At 50.9% G+C, this 24,913-nt stretch overlaps 2 protein-coding genes across 2 annotated transcripts; one reads left to right on the forward strand and one right to left on the reverse strand.

Moving 5' to 3' along the window:
- The first annotated feature begins 62 nt into the window (after positions 1-62).
- Positions 63-14,619, forward strand: EEF2KMT (eukaryotic elongation factor 2 lysine methyltransferase). The gene is made up of 8 exons (XM_042922615.1): positions 63-158; positions 2,637-2,699; positions 4,600-4,680; positions 5,822-5,923; positions 10,512-10,645; positions 10,732-11,027; positions 12,445-12,594; positions 14,328-14,619. Exons 1-8 carry the CDS (start codon positions 63-65, stop codon positions 14,426-14,428), a joined length of 1,023 nt encoding a protein of 340 aa, XP_042778549.1. The 3' UTR covers positions 14,429-14,619.
- A 270-nt stretch (positions 14,620-14,889) lies between these two features.
- ALG1 (ALG1 chitobiosyldiphosphodolichol beta-mannosyltransferase) lies at positions 14,890-24,913 on the reverse strand. The gene is made up of 13 exons (XM_042922619.1): positions 24,700-24,913; positions 23,764-23,841; positions 23,535-23,648; positions 22,941-23,088; positions 21,399-21,488; positions 20,983-21,093; positions 20,430-20,551; positions 20,200-20,238; positions 19,830-19,889; positions 18,910-19,020; positions 17,596-17,710; positions 16,622-16,697; positions 14,890-15,550 (listed from the first exon to the last, which is right to left on the reverse strand). Exons 1-13 carry the CDS (start codon positions 24,905-24,907, stop codon positions 15,419-15,421), a joined length of 1,404 nt encoding a protein of 467 aa, XP_042778553.1. The 5' UTR covers positions 24,908-24,913; the 3' UTR covers positions 14,890-15,418.

The raw sequence follows: 24,913 nt of genomic DNA on the forward strand, positions 1-24,913 counted from the left end.
TGGGCCCCGCCCCACTGCCGCTCCGTCTCCCGGGCGACGCCGCGGCCCCGCCCCGCCCCGCCATGGCGCCGGAGGAGAGCACGGAGGCCGTACGCCTGCTGCCAAGTTTCGAGCGCCGCTTCCTGGCGGCGCGCGCGCTTCGCTCCTTCCCCTGGCAGGTGGGCGGTGGGGCGCGCGAAGGGCGGGCGGGGGGCGGCTGGGGCAGGGTGGGGGCGGGGCGGGTCCCGGCGCCCACTCCCTTCTCTCCCCCCACGTGATGTTCTCGGCTCTCTCTCGCGTGCAGGGGCGGTACGTCTGGTCCTCGTCCCTGGGGCTTAGCCGGGGGCCACGCGGTCTGGCGGCGGGGAGCAGAAAGAATACCTGCGCGCGCTGGGGAGGCCCCGCCTGCCATCTGCTCCCTCCACCCCTGGCCCTTCCCGCCCTCGAGTGCCTTTGCCGACTGAGTCCACGAATTTAAGGAATGCGGGGTTTCTTCCCAACTCCCTTTGTCACTTGGGGGTTAGGGTCAGGGACAATTCACGATCAATTCTATTACTTTGTTTAGCCAGTTGTCATCCTGGCCATTGAATAACAGTTGCTGCTGCCCATTTAAACAGTCAACGTCCGCAAGACCGTGGGAGACCACGTTGCAATGAGTGCAGTGACCAAGTCACAGACACCACACCTCCCCTCCCCCGCCAGACCTCGGTGTTCTCATCTGTACCATGAGCATTGTACAAAATCCCCTCAGAAGCAGTTTAAGCCTCTTAGGCCTGTGATGGAAGAGACAGGGAAGTACAAAACAGGCCAGAAGAGAGACGAAAGAAGTCTCACCTCCCCTGCCCTGGAGACCTGCCCTTCTCCACAGGCAAATGGCCATGGCGGCAGCTTCCTTCTGCCAATGCAGGGGCTCTAATGATGCTGCCTCCTTCATAATTCATGTGCAGTGAGCTCACTGGGATGACTCAGATTGGGTACATATTCCTCCCCCCAAGTTTGCCCCATCTTAAGGGGCAGTGGTTAGTCATTTGTGTCTCATTGACCTAATCCATTTAGCATTCTGAGTGGTCTTTCCCGTCAGAAAGGAATATGTACATTTTTTAACCCAAAACGTAAACCTTTGTAACAGCATCCATGGGTCCCAATTCAGTATCGACTATGATTGTTCACATGAAATAAGCGCTTACTCTGTACCAGGCCCATGATAAATGCTTACTTAGGCTGGCCCACAACAGCCGTGCAGTGGGTACTATTACTGCCATTCACATTTGACCAGAAAGGTTTGATTAGAAAAAGAAGTAGGGTGCATCAGTGGAGAGATCAGGCCTGGGAGCAAGCATGCCTGCTTTGAATCCTGGCCCAACCCCATACAAGCTGTGTGACCTTGAGCAAGTGACTGCATCTCTCTTATACCTTAGTTTTTTGTGTTTTTTTTTTTTTTTTTTATTTATTTTTGGGACAGAGAGAGACAGAGCATGAACGGGGGAGGGTCAGAGAGAGAGGGAGACACAGAATCGGAAACAGGCTCCAGGCTCCGAGCCATCAGCCCAGAGCCTGACGCGGGGCTCGAACTCACAGACCGCGAGATCGTGACCTGGCTGAAGTCGGACGCTTAACCGACTGCGCCACCCAGGCGCCCCTACCTTAGTTTTCTTATAAAGTGGGGGATATAATGATACGGCTCTTGTCGGAATTACAGGAGTATGAAGCATCTGAGGCAGTGCCTAGCTCATGGTAAGTGAATGTGTTAGCTAGTATTTTTATTCCATCACCAAATATTTACTGAATGCCTTCCACGACCCAGGCCCCAGGAGTCAGCACACATTACAAATGAGGGCCTGCTTGGATGCAGGAGCCAGAGAATAAACAGGTAAATGAATAAGCAACACACCAGGAGATGATAGTGGCTGTAAAGTCAGTAAAACAGGGAACTATATGTATCAAAGTAGAGGAGTCAGAAAGTCCTCCCCCAAGAGGTGATATTTGAGCCAGAACCTGAACGGGTAAAGCAGCCAGCTGTGGCAAGGCCCTGCCGGTGAGAACAAGCTGCTGCAATTGAGGAACGGCAAGGAGGCCAGGGGTGATGGCACATAAGGTCAGAAAGAGAGGCAAGGGCCAGGGCTTATAGGCCTTTTAGAGCATGATAAGTCACTCTGGAGAAATGAAATGGTTTGCCTGGTGTCACACATCAGCCAGGACCAATCTGCCTGCTTCTAGAGCCTGAGCTCACTGCTGGGTTGGAGTTCCCTGTCAGAGAGGACAGCATAACCTGGCCTGGCCTGTATGTCCATTTTAACTCAGATGTCAAGTGTAAGGTGAGCCCATCCGGTGTTGATGTCATGGCTTCCCCTCATAATTCCTGGTTGACCATTTCAGCCACGGAGCTGGTCTGTGACCCAGGCCAGCCTAAGCATCCAGGGCTAATCCAAACCAACAGTCTGTCTTCTGATGTTCTCTCTTTGACTGATCCAGGTGTAACCCAGGACTTCTCAAGTTCAGCTTTCAGCCCCCTATGGCTTCCACTTCCAATTGGCCCCAGGTCCCTGGGGAGAGATCACTTAGCACTTTGCTAACATGTCCTATTACATGTTTAATGTTCCTGTGAAAATGCCCTTGAGATTTCTCTCTTTCTCCCTCCACTGTCTCTCTCTGAATAGAGCCTAGAAGAGAAATTACGGGACTCATCAGGTCCTGAGCTGCTGCTGAATATTTTGCAGAAGGTGAGAATCAGAATAACCAGGTCGCGTCACCAGCCTCCTGACTTCCCCATGAAGACATGACAGAAGCACAGCGGATGCACTTGTATCCTTTAAAAAAAAAGACACTGCATTTGGGTGGCACTGCCTCAGACGGCTCTGGCTCTTTTGTTTTCTTAGATGAAGACATCAGAATATACAAAAATCTGCATGAGAGGAGGGAATCCGGGGGATGTTTTTGAAACCATCCACAATGAAAACCAAAGTGACATCTGTGGGAACATCTTCTAGCATTTGGTAGCTGCTCAAAGACTTTCTTCTTTACATTTAAGGAAAAAATAAGGAGGCGAGCCTTACCCACTCGTGTCTCTTCTAGATGTAGATGTGTCCTGCTTTTCTGAGGTGGGGTTTGAATTCTAAGGTACATCTGGGCGAGAGTAGAGGTGAGGCCAACACACTGCCACGTGGATCAGGTGGAGATCACACGGTATCCTGGCTATGAACCCTCTTAAGGATCATGAACCCTTCTGAAAACCCAAAGCTATGCACCGCCCCCCCTAGAAAAAACAACCAGAAGAATACATTTTTGTACAAATTCAGGGAAGCCGTAGACACCCCTCCAACCACCAAGCCCATCCAAGAAGGCTAGGTTAAGAATTCCTCTGAGGTGAGTGAACCAAGATTGTCTGACCACCACTTGAAGAAAAGGCAGCCATAGTTAGGGGAAGCTTGCAGGGCCATCCAGTGATTAAGGACTGTGAGCTCAGAGATTCTGGGGTCCTTTTCAGGCAGCTGACTCTGATTTTCACCCTGAGGCTAAAACCTGACACCAGCCAACTAGAAACCCCCTGAAGGGTTGTGTGGGTATTTTACCTTGGGTAAAATTGTGTTTCTGGAGCCAGCAGATCCTGCGTGACCCAGCCTGGCCTCTCACTGCCTCTGTTGCCCCACTCCTTCCCAAAATGCCAGGCCATGGCCCCCTTGGAGCCTGCACAAACTATCCCCTCTGCCCATAATTTGCTCCCCCTGCTCTTTGCTTCTCTAGACTTCAGCTGAAGTGTCACCCCTGAGGACCCCCTTCCCCTCCACCACATCCCAGCCAGAGTCCCCATCTTCCTCTGTCCTGACCATCACAGTCCTCATTCTCAGCCTGGCATGTCATCTCCAGGAGAGCAAAAGCTCTCCCACTATGCACGTTCCCACTATTTAGGCTCTCACCTTTTCCATGGAGCCAGACAATCCCACAATTGTCCCCGTACAAACTAGTTCATGCTGCCTGCCCTGGGAAGGGGTAGCATAGCCCATTCCAGCTGCTATAACAAAATACCATAGACTGGGTGACTTACAAACAACAGCAGTTCATTTCTCACAGTTCTAGAGGCTGGAAAGGCCAAGATCAAGGTGCCTGCAGGTTTGGCGCCTGGTGGGGGCCCACTTCTTGGTTCATAGACAGCTGTGTCCTCACTGTGGAAGGGCCGAGGGAGCTCTCTGGGGTCTTTTTTATAATGACACTAATCTCATTCATAGGGCTTCACCTTCATGACCTAATCACTCCCAAAGGCCCTGCCCTCTGATACTATCACATTGCGGGTGAGGCTTCAACATATGAACTGAGTTTGGGGGGGTGCACACAAAAATTCAGTCTGTAACAGGGTGTTAGCTTGGGTTCATGTGCACCATGTTCTGCCCAGAATGTTCTGTCAGTCTGTGCCACTGTAGTGGAGAGATTTTTTTAGGAAAGGACTTAAACCTTATGACTTAACTTTTTCAGATGCATGAGGGTCACCTGAACCCAGAACCCTTGTGTCTGTACACATCTTTTCTGAGGGATCAGATAATGAGGAATGCCCTGTATTCACTTGAAGCTCGTGTGAGTCTTAAGACAGGGTCTTTCCAGCAACCCACTTTGTGTCCTTTGTCACAGACCGTGAAACATCCTCTGTGTGTGAAGCATCCACCATCAGTGAAGTATGCCCGGTGCTTTCTCTCAGAGCTCATCAGAAAGGTCAGTAATGGGCACTGTCTGTCTGGTAGCCAGACAGTACCTGGGACTTGGCTGGCTCTCCGGATGTGGACTCTGCTTGGCTTTGCGTGTTGGAGCTCAGATCTATCCCATACCCTTTGCCCGCTCTGCAAACCCCCATATGGCAGTGGACTCCCTGTGTAACTGTTCCAAGCTTGGTTCGGTCAGTGAGAGGCTATGGAAAGCAAGTGGGAGAGATGCCAGGGTATTTCTCTCTTCTGTGGTCCCAGCTCCACCCACCGCCATTCCCCTAGCCCACCAGCCCACAGGGTTTTGACCCGTTCCTACCATTGCCAGTCTCTGGATTACCGCACTGCCCTCTACTGGGGGTTTTAGGTCTTGCAGTACCTTTGTAACTAGTTCCCTTTATCATCTCCTCAGTAACTACCGGATATGGGCCCTTTTCCTGACTGATATAGGATGGATTTTAAGGATGAGCCCACACTTGCTGGGTTTCACATTAGACTGGACCTCAGAGAGGTGATTCCTTAGTGGTCAGCATCAGACCTCCTGTGTTTGGCCACCAATTGCAAGGGCTGTGTCCCACCCAGGCTTAGCATGTGAAGCAATCCCAGCTTCTCCATTACCTCCCCACCTAGTTCTCCCCAACATGTGCATCTAGTCGTGGCCACAGGTGTCCCCAGAACCACCAGGAGAAGCATGCCCACTCTCTGCTGCCCCCATGAGTTGCACAACAGAGGCTTTCCCATTGATGAAGCCACATCACGCCATGTAGAGTGCCCGTCCTTGTGGCTATTGCCTTAGCTCACTTAAAAGCATCAGTTGTTTGATCCATGTACAACATCATGATAGAAGGGCAGAGCTCTCTGTCACCATCACATGGCAGCTCACACAGTCCCGTTCCTGCTGCCCTAGACTACCTCACCCTCACCCTCTCTGTACCCCTCTGAGATACCCTCCGCTCCCCTACCAAATGAATTTTTTTATAGGCCAGGTTGCCTATATTAAGTCAACCCATCCCAAATCTCCCATCAAAATTTGGTAAAAATACTCCAGCCATTTTTTACAAGTCAGAGTAAAAGCAAATACATGGAACGTCTGTTTGGTTCAGGAGGGTCAACTTAAACCTCTTGGCTGAAGCTCTTGCTCTGCCCACCCCCAGCACGAGGCTGTCCACACAGAGCCTTTGGACGAGCTGTACGAGGCGTTGGCAGAGGTCCTGATGACCACGGAGCCCACCCAGTGCCACCGGAGCTATCTGCTGGTAGGAGATGGGCACCCGCCCCACAAAGTCCAGACATCTGCCCCTGCACACAGAGTTGAAACTCAGGCTCCAGTCAGTCTCAGATGGGATCAAATCCTGACCCATCAGCTCCTGAGATCTTAGAGGAGGTCAGTTAACCACCCTGAGCCTCCGTTTCCCCTTCAGTAAACCAAGCATTTCAACACATAACAGTACCTATTTTATGCGAGTAGCTGAGGGTTAAATCAGACAATATATATTATCACATACCTGGTGCTCAGTCCTCAGTAAACACTTGATGGATGGGTGTTAATAGGACAGCAGTCTCTCTCTGCTGTCCACTGCCACCATCCTTACGGGCCTGGCAAATGCCACAGATCTCAGACTGGCTTCCAGCTTCTTGGCCGACAAAAATACATTCTGCACAGAACAGTCGAGTCTTGGGTTGTTTTTGTTTTTTGTTTTTTGTTTTTGGACCTTTTATTATAAAGTAAAACAAAGATATGGGAAATCACACAAAATAAATGTACACGGACACCTAGGTGGCTCAGTCAGTTGAGGTCTGACATTGGCTCAGGTCATGATCTCACGGCCCATGGGTTTAAGCCCCATTCGGACTCTCCACTCTTAGCACAGAGCCTGCTTCAGATCCTGTGTCTCCTTCTCTCTGTCCCTCCTCTGCTCAACGCTGCCTCTCTCTCTCTCCCAAAAAGAAATAAACATTTTTTTTTAAATAAAAAATAGGGGCACGTAGGTGCTCAGTCAGTGGGCGTCCGACTTCTTCAGTTCAGGTCATGATCTCGCAGCTAATGAGTTCGAGCCCTGTGTTGAGCTCTCTGCTGACAGAGCTGCTTCAGATTCTGTCTTCCTCTCTCTGCGCCCCCCCCCCAAATATAAATAAATATTTTTTAAATGTTTTAAATAAAATGAATGAATAAATAATAAAAAAAATAAATGTACAGCTTACCAAATTGTTGCACAGTACCTACCACAGTAACCACCACTCCAGTCAAGGGACAGAGCCCAAAAGCCCTCCATCAGACCTGTCCCCTCCAGCAAAAGTAGCCACCATGCCTTTGGAGTAGTCACTCTCGTTTTCTCCCGCCATGTGCACCTCCAGACACCAGCATTTAGTCTTCTTGCCCATTAACTAGGTTTGGTTTCAAGTGTCTCTTCATCTGCAGGCCCCCCTGTAGCTATTTCTTCTCTGGACCTGCCTGTGTCGAACAGGCTTGGAGAGCTTTCCACGGGTTAGCTTTGGTCACATATGCATGGTGCTGTTCAGCTCGTTCTTCCATCCTCTGTTTCCCTCTAATTGCTGGCTGGATTCAGAGGCCAGCTCAGACTCGCATCCACTTAATCCCTTTGGCAGGAACACAACATGAGGTTCTAGGAGGCACATCATATCTGTTATGATAGCGGTTATGGATGCTCAAAGCTTAGATTCTTTGATTCTTGGAGGGTACAAAAGGGTGGTTTTCTAATTCTATCATTTTGTTTTCTTTCATTCGTTAGTTGGAGAAATTTTATGAGCTATCTCCCATCATCTGCTGCTTGGTTACCCACTGATAGGGCCCACTGAGGACAGGGAGGATACTAGCTTGATTCCTTTCTTGTCAACAAGGTGAATTAGTTTCCTACCATCCCCAGAAGAGATACAATCCATTGAAAATTGTATCTTTATTGAGGCATGAAGTGTTACTGTGGAAAAGCCTGGTAATAATTGTCTTTCCTGTTTATGCCACACGCCCTTTACTCCTGGATGGCCAAAGGACTCTTCCCTTTAAAGTCCAGAATTTTAGTAGAATATATCTTGAAGCTGATTGTTTTGGGTGAGTGATCTCAGATGCATTGTGTACCCCTTCAGTGTTTGTTTCACATCTTTTTGTTTTTTCAGGAATGTTTTCGTTGAATTATAATTTTTTTAACATTTATTTATTTTTGAGAAGAGAGAGACAAAGCATGAGCGGGGGAGGAGAGAGAAAGAGGGAGACACAGAATCCAAAACAGGCTCCAGGCTCTGAGCTGTCAGCACAGAGCCCAACGTGGGGCTCGAACTCACAGACCGCAGGATCATGACCTGAGCCGAAGTCGGACGCTTAACCGACTGAGCCACCCAGGAGCCCCTGTTGAATTATAATTTTTAAAGTTTGTTCTTTGCCTTCATTTTCTGTAACAAGTACCTAAAAATGGATGCCTTAAACAACAGAAATTTACCATCTCACAGTTGGAGAGGCCAGAAGTCCAAGATCAGGGCATTGGCCTGGCTGGTTCCTTCTGAGGGCAGAGAGGAAAGGATGTGCTTCCGGTCTGTTTGGTTTGCCAGCGGCTGCGATCTCCTTGCGTCTTCACATCATCTTCCCTCTATGCCTGTATGTGTTCTGATCTCTTCTTACAGAGACACCAGTCCTATTGGGTTAGGGCCCACCTAATGACCTCATCTTAACTTGAGTCTCTCTGTAAATAAGATCTCTTATTTACCCCCTCTTCAAATAAGATCACAGTCTGAGGTCCTAGGGTTTAGGAGTCCCAACACATGAGTTTGGGGGGAGGGTACAGTTCACCCCAAACAATCTCTTACTTTCTTTTTTTTTTTTTAATGTTTATTTTTGAGAGAGAGAACGAGCAGGGGAGTGGCAGAGAGAGGGGGACAGAAGATCCCAAGCAGGCTCTGCAACGACAGCAGCGAGCCCAATGCAGGGTTCAAACTCACAAACCGTGAGATTACGGCCTAAACTGAAGTCAGACACTCAACTGGCTGAGCCACCCAGGCACCCCTTAATTTCTTCTTGATATTTAAAATTTTACTTCTTTCACCTCCTATTTTTTGAAGGGGCTTATCTGTTTGTGTGTTTTGTTTCCATTCTCCTGTTCCTTGATGTCTGAAATGTTTTCTGTTGTCATCACACATTTCTGAGTATTTCTAGTTGCCATGAGGCCTTGCCCCAGGTCCCTCACACCCCTGATGACTGAAGCAGCAAGGTCTCTCCTCCATGGGCCATGGTTTGCAGCTGGCACCTGCATTTCCAGCGAACACTTGTTGGCTCCTGGGGTTCTGTCCGCAGGCCTGTTGCACACCCCATTGCACACACACATGGAGTACATGAGTTTGTGTCTCTTGGTGGTTTGCCCCCCACTTATTGACATTTGGGGTTGACAGAGATGCCTTGTCACCTAGTTTTGTTAAATGATGTCCATATCTTGCTGCTCTGTCTCCTCTTATGTGGGGATTCAGGAAGGTTCAGAACTACACTGCAGCATCTTCCCAGAATCCTCAGAGTGCTCCCCTAGATTTAAGAGGTAAATCAGAGTATGTCACTTGACCACCCAAACCTGGCAGTGCCTTTCCTTAGCATGCAGACTCAATTCCTAATTCCATGCGTGGCCTTCAAGGCTCTGCGTGCCCCGCCCCAGCCTTTCTCTCTCATTTAGTTCTTCCTGCTCTCCCTGTACTCCAGACCCCTGGCATTCTTTGTCTTCCTTGAATTCAGAAACTGAAACGCTGCTGCCTCAGGGCCTTTGCACTCGCTATGCCTGGAATGCTCTCCCCCAGAACCTCACATGCCTCACCTTTTCCTTTTTACTCACATCCCAAGTCACGTGATGCCTCCTCAAAAAGGCTGTCCCTGACCAAACTATCTGAAATACACCCCCAGTCTTCTATTATTGTGGAATCCTTTTTATTTTCTTCATAGCACTGAAAAACTGTGAAATTACTTCATTTATTATGGTTTTAACCCCTATTGGCACGTAAGTTCTGTAAGAACAGGGAACGAGTTCATCTTGTCACATCTGAATCCTCAGCACCATAGTAGATGCTCAGGAAAAATGTGTGGATGAATGAATGAACAAATGAATGCTCACAACACCCCAGAGACCTGAGTCCCCTATGTGAGTTTTCTGAGCTCAGAGATAGCCAGAAACCACCCCTGGGTGACTGCATGTTGGAAGCACCATTCTCAAAAGCCCCATATTAAAGAACACGTTTCAGAACTGCATGTTCCATGAAGCACTTACCAGCAAACCACCTGCTCTGGGGACGATGGGAAAGTTCAAAGGCCAGAGAATTCCCAAGCCCTAAATGTCACACTAAATTGAGAAGGCCCCACACCCTAAAATTTTTCACATCTAGCTAATGATGCCCAAGAGTTGTGACTCTTTTGTTGTTAATATTATAGATTCCTAGAAATGGCAAACATAGTACAGAGAGGTGCCCTTTCTCCATTTTCCCCCATTGGAAACACGTGACCCAACTTGTGCAGCATCACAACCAGGACACTGATGTAGACACCATGCCTATGTAGTGGCCCTCGGACCCCCCCCACCCCCACCCCGGCAGACACTGATCTGTTCTCCCTTTCCACAATCCTGTCCTTTTGAGAACGTTAGGTGAATGGAATCACACCATGTGTGGCCTTCTGAGATTGACCTTCTGTTGTGCAGCATCACGCCCTCTGGACCCATCCAGGTTGGCGCAGACAGTGATTGCTCTGAGGCAGGGTGTTCCATAGTCTATGTGGCCATCCACCTGTTGTGATGTTTTTCTTTTTACAATCAGCTCCTTGTCTCCTGGTAGCTGGATTAATTCTCTCTCCCTCTCTTGGCTCAGCCTTCCGGAGACTCAGTCACGCTCTCGGAGAGCACAGCCATCATTTCCCATGGCACCACCGGCCTGGTCACATGGGATGCTGCACTCTACCTTGCAGAATGGGCCATGCAGAACCCAGCAGCCTTTGCTCACAGGTGCCCTCGGGGTGCGGGGCAGGGCAGCAGGGCAAGTTTTCCCCAGTACGGTCTCAGACACAGACCCCCTTCTCCCCCCAACCCAGGACTGTCTTAGAGCTCGGCAGCGGAGCTGGCCTTACGGGCCTGGCCATTTGCAAGACATGCCGTCCCAGTGCATACATCTTCAGTGACTGTCACAGCTGCGTCCTTGAGCAGCTCCGAGGGAACATCCTTCTCAACGGCCTCTCATTAGAGGCAGACGTCACTGACCCTGCAAGGCACCCAGAACACAACACCTGCGACTCAGAGAGCCCCAGGGTGACGGTGGCCCAGCTGGACTGGGACGTCGTGACGGCCCCTCAGCTCGCTGCCTTCCAGCCAGATGTCGTCATCGCAGCAGGTATTGCCCCCCATCCCCGGGCCACTGGAGCAGCTCCACCCAGTTCTCAGCTCTGGGAAGGGGACAGTGGGTGCTGCCAGGGCAGAGGAGTGATGAGATTTTTAGAAGGGCCATTGTGGGCCTCCAGGGTGACATCAAAGCATAGCTCATGCCCCTTGGGGGCCATAAAGCCACAGCCCTCCCATTTGACACAGTGGCCACATGTACTCCTGTGCAAATGGTCCCATCAGATAAATGAGCCCAGCTTTTCTCAGCAAAGCCTGACATGGAAAGAACAGGCCCCAGGGCACCAAACCAGTCTGACCTATTAGCCTGGCTGCACCCGAGGAGAGAGATTATTATGTCCATCTCTAGAACCAAAACGAAATGGCCAGAGCAGCTGAACACCAGCCCCACTTGTACCATCACCCCATCTTCAGATGTGGGGAAGACATAGCCATGGCAGCCCTGACTTTTCAGGGCTGCGAAGGACAGCGTGATTCTCCCAGGACCATGTCATGGGCATCCAGCCCCGGGCCAGGCCTAGGGTCAGGCCACAGTGGTGTCTGAGTCAGGCAGAGACCTCTGAGTGCCCCCCACCCCTGGGAGCTTCTGTCTGCGCATAGCTGTGTTGTCACATGTCTGCATGTCTGTATCCCAGGTCCATGCCCATGTCTTTGGACAGGGTCCTTGAGAGGAGTGTTTAGCCAACGGGCCCCTTGTCCTCCACCAAGCTCACCCAGTCCCCTATCCAGCTGACAGTGCTGTGCCTCTGGTCCTGGGCTGCGACTCAGAGACCCACAGTGGTCAGAACACAGAGCCTGAGCAGCACCCTCCCATGTAAGCATGCCAACAGGGAGCGAGCTTGTCCCCCACCCCCACCCCCATACAGCTAACAAAGCAGCAAGGTTTGAGATAAAGTCAAGGTGTGCTTCATTAAGCATCTTCTAAATAGACCACAGGCAAAGAATTTATTTTTTTTAATGTTTATTTTTGAGAGAGAGAGAGAGAGCAAGAGCACAAGTGGGGGAGGGGCAAAGAGAGGGGAGACACAGAATCAGGAGTAGGCTCCAGGCTCTGAGCTGTCAGCACAGAGCCGGACACAGGGCTCAGACTCCCAAACCACAAGATCATGACCTGAGCCGAGGTTGGACGCTCAACCAACTGAGCCGCCCACGCGCCCGATTTTTTTAAAAGGAACATCAGTCGGTTCTAGGTATGTTCCATTTGTTGCATGGTCTTTCAGCAACTTTCTTTCTCTCCTAAGTTTTCCTTTTTACCCACATCATCTTCTTTGTATCCAATAGGGCGAGTCTAAAAAAAACTGCTGGTTTCCAGGCTCCCACCCTGCTGCTGAGGTCAGCACAACCAGGCAAGCTTTCTGGGCACTGAATCCTAGACCAAGCCCCTTTCAGTAACCTGAGGTTTTTCATTACAGATGTGCTATATTGCCCAGAAACTGTCCTCTCCCTGGTCCGAGTCCTGCAGAGGCTCTCTGCTTGCCTGAAAAACCAGCAGGCTCCTGACGCCTACATTGCCTTCACCGTCCGCAACCCAGAGACATGCCAGCTGTTCACTAGCGAGCTGGGTGAGCCCTGGGCCCTGGGAGGGGCTGCTATCTCTGAGAGGCCACCTGGGCCCCACACGGGACTCCGGTGAGGCAGAAATAAGCAAAGTAAAAGAATGAAGCCCTGGAAACAAACCAGAAAGCCCCAGAACACACAATGTGCTGGGCCATCCATCCACCACGCCCACCCCCCTGGGTGGTGTGCAGAGGAGGCAGGGCCGGGAGCTGTGCTCTGGAAGGAGGCAACTTATGCAGCAGTCCCAGAGGTCAGAGACTAGCAGCCCTAGAGCAGGTTTCAAGGACGTGCAGGCCTCTTTCCTGGTAAAATGGAGAGGATGGCGGATGCCAGTGGGTGTCAGGGTAGGGGAGTTCTGTCCACACAGCGGTGAGGTCAGGCTCTGGAGCAGATCCCACCACCTGCTCTGGTGAAGCCGGGCCACTACTCACATCCCTGTCTTCATCAGTATGGTGGGAACATCCCCCTGGGAGGTGACACAGGGACTGGCATGCAGGGAGCACTCGGGAACGTGGTAGCTGCTGCTGTCACTACAGTAAGCATCCAGTAAATGGAAGAAGAGGAGGGAGGCCTCTGCCATTTACACCCTGAACGAGCACTGCTGCACCCAGGCACTGTCCTCAGACCTGACCTGTCAGGAGGGAGGGGTGTGCTGCCATCCTCTGCTCTCACCCATGGAAACTTTGGGGTGCAGGGGAGCTGTTTCCCCAAGCTCCAGGGTGGAGTCAGGCAGCCGACTCTGGCTCTCCATTCTCCACCCCACAACCACCGACCACTGCCCTGCAATCCCCGACACGCGCCAGGCCCAGCCAGGACTTTCCACACATGACCGGGCAGCAGTGCAGGACTGGGTTTGCCCTGATCCACGCCCCCAGGCACAGCCCCACCGACAGCAGCCTCTGCTGTCACAGCAGACACAGAGACGACCCAAACGCCCACCACATGTGCTCATGCCCCAGACAGTGCATGTAACCTTGAAAAAGAATGAAGTCCTTCTTAGACACTATGTGAAGATTATCTACACTGTAGTTTAAGGGAAGAAAGCAAAGTACCAAACACCATATATGTATAAGCCCATTTGTATTTTTAAAAATAATCATGTTTGTGTTAATGTGCATCTAGGGGATAATCTGAAAAACATGCACCAAGTAACAGTAGTTACACTTGGTGGCAGGATTATAGATAAACACACACACACACTTTTTGTAAATAACCACTAGGTCCAACATGGGACTTGAACTCACGGCCCCAAGATCAAGAGTCGCATGCTCCACCGACTGAGCCAGCCAGGTGCCCTGACACTTCTGTACTTCTATGTCTAAGATTTCATTTTTATAAATAATTATTTTCATTTGTAAAAACCTGATGACAAAATGATCTTTGCCAAGGGCTTCTGTGCTTATGAAGACATCTGTGCTTATGAAGAGATGAACCCCTTCTGATGCACATCTAGCCTGTGCGAAGAGGCACCAGGCTGAGTGGGCAAGAAACCCAGACAGGTCTGTGACCTTCCAGGGATGCACATGGCCCAGAAGGCAGGGGCAACAAACCTGGCTGCTGTGAGCCATTTAAAAACTCAGTTCTTGGTCCATCCCTGAAATGACTCTAGGTGTCTGGTTGGGGCCTGGAAGTCTGTGGTTTGTATATAACCCCTAGGCCTGTCCTGCAGCCCTAACCTATATCGGGTGGGGTCGTGTCCCCAAACCCCACCTTCCTGAGACACATATTCTGTTTCCAGGCATTGCTGGGATCCCATGGGAAGCAGTGCCTCATCACGACCAGAAGCTGTTTCCCTATGAAGAGCACTCAGAGATGGCAATTCTGAAACTAACTCTGTAGGTTTACAAATGGTTTTAAAGATTACCTTTAAAATTAAATCACCATCCTGGAAAGAATTTTTATGTGGGAAAGCTGGTAAAATTTCCACTGGACTTCAATGCTTGAAGAATGTTAAATTCAGGGAGCGCCTGGGTGGCTCAGTCCGTTGAGCGTCCGACTTCGGCTCAGGTCATGATCTCACAGTTTGTGAGTTCGAGCCCCACATCAGGCTCTGTGCTAACAGCTCAGAGCCTGGAACCTACTTGGAATTCTGTGTCTCCCTCTCTCTGCTCCTTCCCTGCTCCCGTTCTGTGTGTCTCTCTCTCAAAAATAAACGTTAAAGAAAAAAATTTTTTTAAGAATGTTAAATTCAGAATCAGGAACCACAAACTGTGTTCTAATAAAATACATTCAAGTGGGTGCCCCTTTCTATCACTAGTTCTGGCTCTTAAGTAAACAAACCTCCATAAATCAAAAATGAATTTTTGGCTCAGAAACAAGCATTTCATTTGGGCAAATAAAAACACAGATCAAGTATGTTTCCCCCCACCAGTGCCTGGACCCACGTCCATCACGAAGCCAAGCCTGTTGTACATGTGGCATGTCTTATTAAACTCTTACAAGGCAGCAGACTGCAGTGCCTGTCCTCAAGGCAGGAAAGACAATACTAGGGACACAACAGGGCAGATGCTGGGAAAGGCAGACACCATAACAGGCCTAAGAGAGGTTGACGATACCACGTGCAAATAACAGGAAAGTAATAATACTGGGGGGAAAGAAAGACTCAGATCAGGAGGAGGAGTGATTGAGAGCCTCGAGGGAGGAAACCAGGGTTAACCAGTTTCTTGGGCCACAAACTGGGTCAGCAAAACATTTCATTCCACAGCCGTCATTCCAGCTGCTATCCACTGGGAGGCGCTGCTCTAAAGCGTTTGTCAAGGCCAGATAGGCTAGAAGAGGCTAAAAGGAATTGGGCGTCGCTCAGGAGCTCTCAATATTTGGCCCAAAGGGTCATGTGTCCATAACCAAAGGGAGCACGGTCTGCTTCCAGCTCTCATCCCAACGAAGCTGCTCTGATTCCCGGAGGTTCTGCCGGAACTGGCTTAGTTTGCCAGTAGGATCAGGAAACGCTGAGAAAAGCATCTAGAAGAAAAATAAAGACCAGAATTTACCTCATCACTGCTTCCCACCCCCAGGTCCCACCAGAGAGCTGTCCCTCCTCCTTCCCAGCAGCCTGGATTCTGGTCCCACTCCAATCACAGGCAGCCAGGCCAGTGATACTATTGAAACCCTCTGTCACTGCACTTCAAGAACCACTGTCAGTGTCCTGGAGCCCCCAGCAGGCCTCCTGCTCTGACCCAGCCTCCATGGAAGGCTTGGCTAATTAAATGTTCTCAAAACACAGCTCTGACCCGGAATATCCCCGGCCCAGCAAGCCCCCTCCTCATGGGGCACGAGAAAACCCTCACACCCTGGCCCGTGCTCCTTCCCCTTCTCTGCTCCTACTTAACAGTGCAGCCAGGCTGCAGCATTTTCCACCCACTGTGCCCTGCTCAGCCACAGGCCACTCCAGCAATGTTCTGTCCACCAAGAGCACCCACCCTCAGCCTCTGCCCAGCACCGTCCAGCCCACATGCTGGAACTAGGCAGTCTTCCAGCTTTGCTAAACTCTATCAGGAGTCTGTAAACTAAGCCAGTGGACCAAATTCGGCCCCCAGCTGTCTTTGTAAGTACAGTTTTATTGGAACACAGCCACACCCCTTCATTCACAGGCTGTCAGTGGCTGGTTTCATGTTACAGCAGAGACTATGGCAAAGCCTAAAACTTTTTCTATCTGGGCCTTCCCAGAAAGTTTGCTACCCTGGTCTCAACTGCCAAGAACAATGATGTATTACTTTTGTAGTAAGTGCCCTTTGAAGACTCCCACCCACCCTCAGGGAAAGTTTGGGAAGCCCCCTTCACGCATCCCTCCTACTCAGAACCAGTCGCTCCCTAGATAGAGCACACGGTCTACCAGCTCTGGCATCACCTGTGTGGTGTAAGCTCCACAAACCCAGAGGGCAGTCAGAGCATGTCCAGACCCCCGAGCCCACTGAGGCCCAGCCTCTGAGACCACTGCTCCCGGCTAGCTCTCGGATCCAGCCTGGCCGGCCACAGGAGCAAAGAATCGGGGGGCATGGGTCGGTGCCCTGGCATGGGGGCAGACGTGATTACCTGCAGCTGAGCCGCCAGCTCCTCAGGGCCCTCGAAGACCAGGCCATTTTCGTCATGTTTCACAAGCTCGTGTAAGCTGCAGAGGGAATCACAGAACCAAGAGGTGCCTAGAGAAACCCGAACCCTGCGGTGCCCACCCAGCCTCCCACACCACCCCTCCCACAGGCCAGGCAGGGGTCAGAACAGTCTGCTTTCAGTGAGTCTCAGATTTAGCGTCTGAATAGAAAAAAGGCCTGCAGGGATACACATTAAAAATCCAAAATGATTCCAAAGAGGAGGTACAGTGAACACACATTTGACCTTTTCTGCTATATGCTCTTTTCAGTGACTATGTGCTCAGCGAGTTCTCCATGTTTTTCTTAATTGCACAGCAGAGAAACAAGGTGAAAGGCAACCCCACTGGAGGTAGACTTGGCATATTAAGGATGACTTTGCTGGGTCACCAGGGAGTTGATGCCAATGTGCCCAGAGCTCAGGGTCTAACAGAGGCTATTTCCCATTCAGAGGCTGGCTCCTGAGCTGGTGGTGGAGCTACTATTTCTCTTGTACTGAACCTCTTGTAACACCGCCCTCTCCAAACACCCATCTTCACCAGGAAAAGTGGTGACAGAGAATTACACTCATTTAACAGATTCCAATTCAACTGTACGAGCTCAGAAAGAGAGAAATAAACCCAGGTCAACTGTGCGGTCAATACCAGCCACCCGTCTATCCATGAGCAAAGGCCCCCTAAGTAGAGAAGACACATGTTTTCTGTCGCACATCAGCTCTCCATGGAAGCCCACCCCTTCAATAGGGTGCAGCCCGCCCACAGAAACCCCAAGGGCCCTCCCCCCAGAGGACCACCTGGAAATGCTGCACAATCTTCCAGGGCAATTCCTTGAACAATTTTGACCTCACTGGCAACACCCCCCCTCCACCCCCACAGCTGATTTGAGAACCGAACCCCGGGAAGATTCAGTTTCTGCTCCTACCACTGGAAGTTCACGGCACACACGGGCAGACAGCACCCAAACATGTCCACCACCTTCATGGGCAGGTCCAGGCCGCTGGAGGATTTGTGCAAGCACACACCCAGGTCTGCCGACCCTGCAAGGTGGGGGCAAAGGGAGTGGTCAGAGCGCCACCCATGCACCCGTGGAACACAAACCCTGAAAGGACTGTGGATCGACACCCCAAGTGGGGAATGGAACGTGGGTAACAATGCCACAGGCTGGAGAAGGCCAAGTACACAGCAGACCTCCCCAACTGCCACTCCCAGCCACTCGGCCCTGTTTGAAAACTACCTGCCTGTCACGAGTAGTTTTCTTTAGTCAGACCCCCTTTGTCTACTTAACCACAATTTCTTTAAAAAGAACCTGTAGCAATTACTGCTTAAGGGGTTCAGAGTTTCCGCTTGGGATGATGAAAACGGTTTGGAAATAGGGCGATGATTGTACAACACTGAACATAATTAATGTCACCAAGTTGTACATATACTTTAAAATGGAAAAATCATTAAAATAGCCAATTTTTACTGTATGTTTTATCACAGTAAGGAGGGGGGGAAAAAAGTAACAGAAAACCAGCTGTCTCTATGAAAATAAAGCCAAATAAACAACCTGACACCACTAAACACTGGCTAGAAAACTCCTGCCAACCAAAGGCTTTCCGCTGGAGACTGCTCACTGGCTGCGGGAAGATGAGGCCTTGGAGATACATCAGCACTAGGCCAGCACGCCCCTCCCAGAGAAAGGAAGACAGAGGAAGCCAGGGAAACATAGGGGAGTCAATGCTATTTAACACATTTCTACACCTCCCAAGCCACTGCCCTCCCAGACCTGGGGAACGTGGACCCCAACCCAAGCCCAGGACCAGCCCTTCTGCCCAGATGGAAAAGCAAGACTAAATGGAGGCCTTGGAGACTAAGAGGACAGAACCCTCTCAGATCCGTGGAGAAGAGGTCCAGGCCCCAAAGGCGGGAGGAGCCGGCACACCAGGAAACAGCCTGGATCTCCCCCAAGTACAGCCAAGAGCTCCTCCAACAAGTTCCTGGCACATGGCATCCCCCTGCCCCACGTGGCCCTTGAGCAGGACCCAATCCAGCCTCAGGCCTGTGTGTGTATGGCCCTTGGTCTAAAAATGACTTTTAATTTGTATAGGGTTATAAAAACAAAGAATATACAACAGAGGCAAATAAAACACTTACTATCTGGCCCTTTTCAGGAAAACTCTGTCCCCCGTACCGTAAGATACTCCTGTTTAACCCTCAGCTCTCTCCCTGCAGCCCCCCTACTAAATGTCCTTACCTAGAAGCAGGGGGTAGTCCTCAGCCTCCAGCCACGGAGTACAGACTTGGATGTGCTGGAAATGCTTCTGGCCTATGAGGCCTCTGTAATACTCCTTCAGAGGCCCTTTGCCTTGCAGAGAAAATCTGAGTCACTGCACTGGGCCCATCTCTGGCTCCATCCCATGGCCTTGGGACTCAGAACCCCTGCACAGGTGTCAGGAGAAGGCCCACATTCTACAGCTGTGATCAGGTCCCCATGTGGCCCCTTCCAGACCCCTCAGGGGTATGCACCTTGACCAGTGAGGCCACGGCCCTTCCTCCAGCAACCTGCATCAGTGGGTCTCAGGCTGGGAAGGTGGCCAAGATAAACTCTGGCGAGGCACCAGAGTGCCAGCTGGAAACAACTTCTCACCCAGACAGGCCTGTGTCTTGCTTGATGCCCCAGGTGGCATGGTGTGTGCAGTGGGCTCCTAGCCACCCCTGGAAGCTCTGGGGCCAGGAAGAGGGGAGTATGCAAGTTGGGGCAGCAGGCCCAGGACCCTGCTTCAACCACAGCTCTCTGCTTCTCTCTCCCATCCTGGGCTACTCTGGAAGCAATTTTACATTGAACTCTTTAGTTTAATGTGGATTCTTTCATTAAAAAAAAAAAAAAAAGATGCCTGGAAATTGCTGCAAGAGTGGAAAGCTCAGCATCTCTGAGGCCATGCTATCCAAGATTCAACTAGAAACCATGCCCTGCTGTCAGGCCCCTCTGAGCCTCAGTTTCCTTCTCTGTTAAGCTGGTATAGAAAATCCTGTATCACAGAACTGTGGTCAGAATTAACAACACAACCAACATCACATGCCTGGCATGGGGAAGGCACACAATAAAGGGAGATGCCTTCATCCCCCTCCACTGCCCCCCTTTAATATGGGAACATGGAAGATCCTTGGCAATACCTGTTATCACACAGACCAGAGAAGGAAGGCTCTCTCCATCCAGGATCAGCTGTTCAAACTCTGTGTATAAAAAAATAAATGATAACCAGGATTATCTTGTCAGGTGAGGAGCGGTTGGGGGAGCACTGGGGGGATGCCTCTCCCAACACAAGATCAGTTTCCCAGAGGTGGCACTTTAGACCTAGGGTCTGGTCACTCAGTAACCCAAATGGGGATCAGAGGCACCATCTCCACCACCGTGTTCTTAGGCTGGCCTACCCAGTGGCCCTGGGGCAGGAACATGCTGCCAAAGACACCATGCAAGGCCAGGTGAGCACCTCACAGCTCAAGAGCCAACAAGCCCAGCTCCTGATCAAAGCCACACACCTACTTTCTAATGCTGCCAGCAAGATGGAGAAGTCTTCATCTTCTGTAAGAAAAGAGACCTAAATGTCATGGGCTGGTTTCTAGATGCCTCCCTCCCAACTGAATACCTCCCCTTTCTCATCAGGGCCCAATGTCCTTAAATACATGTGGGGCACAGGCCTGGCAAGGGCAAGGATAATGCAGGCTTAGCCAGGTGCTCATACAAGCCCCAAGGGTCCAGAAGGGTCCTGAGACCTGTCCAGCTTGTGCTGCTGACCAACAGGGCCGGCCGCTCACGAAGATGTGTCACCACCCCACTCTGAGGATCCCGCTCTGTGAAAGCCGACCTCTCTGTGTCTGGGTCCAGGGGTTCTGAGCTGAGGGAACAGAAACAGATCCCGTGAGATGGTGTCAAGCAGGCCCTCGGGCCCCAGGACAGCCATCTCCTACCAGAGTGAAGCCCACAGGCTCCCAAAGGTCAGGACGTGACCATGTCAAAACCATCATCCATCCTCTGTTGCAAAACTCTCCTCTGTTGTTGCAGTGCAAAAGCAAGCAGGGACAATGCAAAAACGGATGCATGTGCTGCACTGTAATGAAGCTTTATTTACCAAGACAGGTGGCAGGCCTGTGGTCATAGTTTGCCAACCCCTGGATTAGTGGATTCCCAGGTCTGCAGCCAGAAGATGAGAGAGGCCAGGCTAGCAGTGAGCAGACAGGGGACATGGGGCAGCAAGGACATGGGGGAGAGGCCAGACAGTTGCAAACACAAGAGAAGGAAGATAAAGACTGGGGATGGGAGACCTACCAGGCCTTGAATGCAGAGTAGGTGCAGCTCAGCTTCATAAAGAGCCGGTGTTGCAGGCCCAAGGGCGTCTCTTTAAAGAAAGATGCTGGCTTGTCATAGACGGTCACAGCTCTGCAATGAGATCGTTGAGGGCTCTAGAGAGAGCCAGAGAAAAGCCTACGGAATACATGACCCAAGAGGATCCAGAAAATAAGAGCACTCAGAAGATCCAAGTCTCAGACAAGGACAAGACCTGCTTGGGGAAGCACAGAGACATGTTCTAAGACCAAAAGTGCATGGGCCATCTGGCCTCTTCCTGCTCCCTCGGCTTCCCAAACCAGGAACCCTCTCCCAGACCCTTAGGGATTTCTAGACACCCTGCCAATAGGACATAGTAGGCATTGCAGCTGGGACCCCTCGCCTCCCCAGGCACCTACTTGATGCCCCAGTTCTGTGCCAGATCTTCCCGCATCGAGTTGGTCACACACAAGTTCAGGTGTGACAGGCGCCCGCAGAGCTTCTCGTACCTGCAAAGACGTATCACTGTCAGCCCAGAGCCTTGGGCCTTGGGCCCCACCACCACCACCACCACCACCTCCACATGACTTGACACCTTCTGATGCAGAAGAACACAGAGCTGGGGTCTCCCAAATCGGGTTGCTGGTGAGGCACTTTCCCAGAGTTTGTGCTGAGTTCCATCTGTACTATTATTTCCTTTACCCCTTTCTTTAAGTCATATCGCTTTTCAGCTTAAATACGGTTAGAAACCTTATGTCTAAAGAAGGGAAAATCTGGTCTCTCTTGCCACAAGAGAAAGAAATATAGTAAAGGCCTCGTTATTAATCTTAGCCACACTGTGCTCTTGCTGCAAAGGCTGTGGGGCTGAGGCTTGTGCGTTACCAAGGGATGGTTTTAAAAATGTTAGAGAGGCCTTAGTGACAGATTAACTCCCACCTGAGACTTGAGCCCTGATCTGAGGGCAGAACTGAAAGAGAACCAGAAAGGGAAGGAGCACACAAGGTTGTTCACTGCCACTGGTTTATCACAGTCGGCTCCTCACTCAGGATGCAGAGAAGGCGAGAGAGCTGGACAGCCTGGGACTGAATTTTGATCCTCATGCAACAATATTAGCTGTGTGGCAAATAGCAAAATGGCGCTCGACCTTGGTTTCCTGGTTTGTAAATGGAGAGTGACCACAGGACATTCTCACCAGGGGAGTGTAGACTGAACAGGATAAAAGGCTTGGCCTGAAGCCTGACATGCAGCATGTACGCACTGATCGTTTGCTGCGGCAGCTGTTACCACCCTCAGTGAATGTCCCTCAGGGAGAGGCGGCAGATGTCACCCACTCAGGCTGAGAACATGACTCTTCCTGCTCCATGTCCAACCTGCTCCCACAAGCCCTTCTTCCCTCTCCCTGTCTCACTGACTGCAGCAGGCTGTTGCCTGAGTCCCATTGTCTAACAGCAGCCTCGGTTTTTATTTGGGCATCTGGTCTGGGTTCACCTGGGACCCCAGGTCTCACAGAAGAGCATTTCCCCTAAGCCTGAGACATCGGGTTACTGCAGCCCCCCTACCTCAGTGGGGTGTCAGAGCCTGGCAGAGGATCACAAGCCAATCAGAAAGGGTCCCTGTCTCCACTGAGCCTGTCAGTGGGGGTTTGAGTGCCGGGAGAGCTCCCAGCACCTAAGAAACACCTCCAGGACGGAGTGTGGAGAGAGAAATGAGAGGGGATCCTGACAATGCCATTTTGAGTTTAAAGTCAGCCACGTCTCTGGACTTTGCAGTTTTAGGGACCAACAAATGCCCTCCTTGCCTTAGGCTATTTCTGTCACTTGTAACCCAAGTCAGCCTAATTCCCCAGCCTTGCCCTCACCCACAAAGAGCACATAGGGGACAGCTTCACCAGGTCTCTGCACTGTCCCTTCTTCCTACCAAGGTTCAGGGAAGGTGTCTGCACCCTCTTCCAAGACCCTTACCACTTGGCCAGCAGAACAAGCGGGTGGCTGGAACCATGCACCAAACCCATAATGGAGTAGCCGTAGTTGTGCCAGTCAATGACGAGCTTGCTTGCACAAAGGCAGCCCACAAGCCAGCACACAGCAATGGCAGGCAGGCCCGGGGGTTCTGGGAAAGAGACACTTGAATGAAGAGAAGGAAACCCATACCATGGTCAACAATAATAAACTGAGTGAATAGTTGCAACATACATAACAAAGAGTCAATTTATCTTTACAAACCTCCTGATAATTAATAAGACTCTCTTCTCACCAAAAAAGAAGTATAAAAGTCATAAAGGAAGGGGTGCCTGGGTGGCTCAGTTGGTTAAGTGTCCGACTTCAGCTCAGGTCATGATCTCACAGTTTGTGAGTTCAAGCCCCGGGTCAGCCTCTGTGCTGACAGCTCGGAGCCTGGAGCCTGCTTCAGATTCTCTCTGCCCCTCCTCAACTCACACTTTGTCTCTCTCTCAAAATAAAGAGACATTAAAAAAAATTTTTTTTAATAAATAAATAAAATAAAAGGCTGGGCAGTAAAGGAAACTTAACAATGGTTCCGAGAGAGCAAGAGGAGACTGACATTTACCTGGAGAAAGATGTAGGCTGCTGGCTCCCTGCACATCAACTTCCACAACAGGTACACTGACTGAAAAACAACTTTGACTCCATACTGAAAAATGTGGGGCCCAACTGCAAGTCAAAAAACACCCGTTACTCCAAAAGGAATTCTTGGCAATGTGCGGGTCCTCCCCTCACCCACCCACACACACAGATTCAAAGGAATCTGGAGTTGACAGCATCCTACCTGCAAGTTTCGGAAGTTCTGTCAAACTCACAATCTGAATTCTGTTGTTCTGCAAGAGCTCATCATAGGGTCTGGAGTCTGAAAAGAATGTCCCCTTCAATGCACTAGACAGGGCAATATAAAGTCAGATGATCCCCCAGCTCAGGCTGAATAGTGAAGAGTGTTTTTGGAAAGTAAGACTTCTCTCTGTTCCTCCATAGCCAGAACAGAGCATGAGGACACTTCTTGTCCAGAGTCTCCCCCAGAGAGGGAGGGCCTCAATGGTGTCCACCTTTATTTACTTAACACAATGTCTGGCACATAGTAGGCACTCAAAATAATCTAGAGTCCCTGAATGGTGGATTTATCCCACCATAGGGAGACCCCTAGGAAGTCTCACCCCACTCCTGCACCCTCCCACAGCAGAATCTTCAGGATGTCATCCTGAAGGAGGATGAAGGAGCAGACACCCCTGCTTTTGCACACTGAGAGTAAAAGGTGGAAATGCAGCACAATGAAACCTCTCCTGCCTGCACAGCTCTGCACCGAGGGTGTGGGATGGAGAGGAGACAAGTTGTCCCTTGAGACACAGCCTGACAAAAGTAGCCACAAGGAGCTATGGTTACCAGCACTGGCCCCGGAGTCACACACACACTAGGTTCCAGTCCGTCTTTCCACTCACTAGGAGGATTAAGTGAGACTATATGATGATGAGTTCACTTAATTTAGCACACTCTTGGCATACGGCAGGCACTCCATTAACGCCAGCTGTTCCTAGAGACCCACCCAGCAGAAGCTGAGCAGAAACCTGGCCAGAACTAGATAAACCCAATCTCGGAGAGCTGTCCGAGAGAGGAGGGAGAAAAGGGACGTCCCCGTCCCGGCCCCCCTGGGCAGGTCAAAGCCGCGGGTCAAAGGCTGAGGGCTCAGCCTCCCTCCCAGACCCCGAGCACTCACTGCAGAAGCCCATAAGGGTCACGGAGAAGCCGCTCTTGACAAACGACAGTGCGTGGTACTGCATGCGGGGGCTGCGGCCCACGTCGCCCAGCACCACAATGATCACGTGCCAATCCGCTCGCCCCCGCCGCCAGCGCTTCCACAGGACCAGCAGCAGCAGCAGCAGGGATGCGGCCATCACCAGCACGGCCACGCAGGAGGCCGCCATCTTGGC

Source organism: Panthera leo, chromosome E3, assembly GCF_018350215.1.
Source record: "Panthera leo isolate Ple1 chromosome E3, P.leo_Ple1_pat1.1, whole genome shotgun sequence".
NCBI classification, from domain to species: Eukaryota; Metazoa; Chordata; class Mammalia; order Carnivora; family Felidae; genus Panthera; species Panthera leo.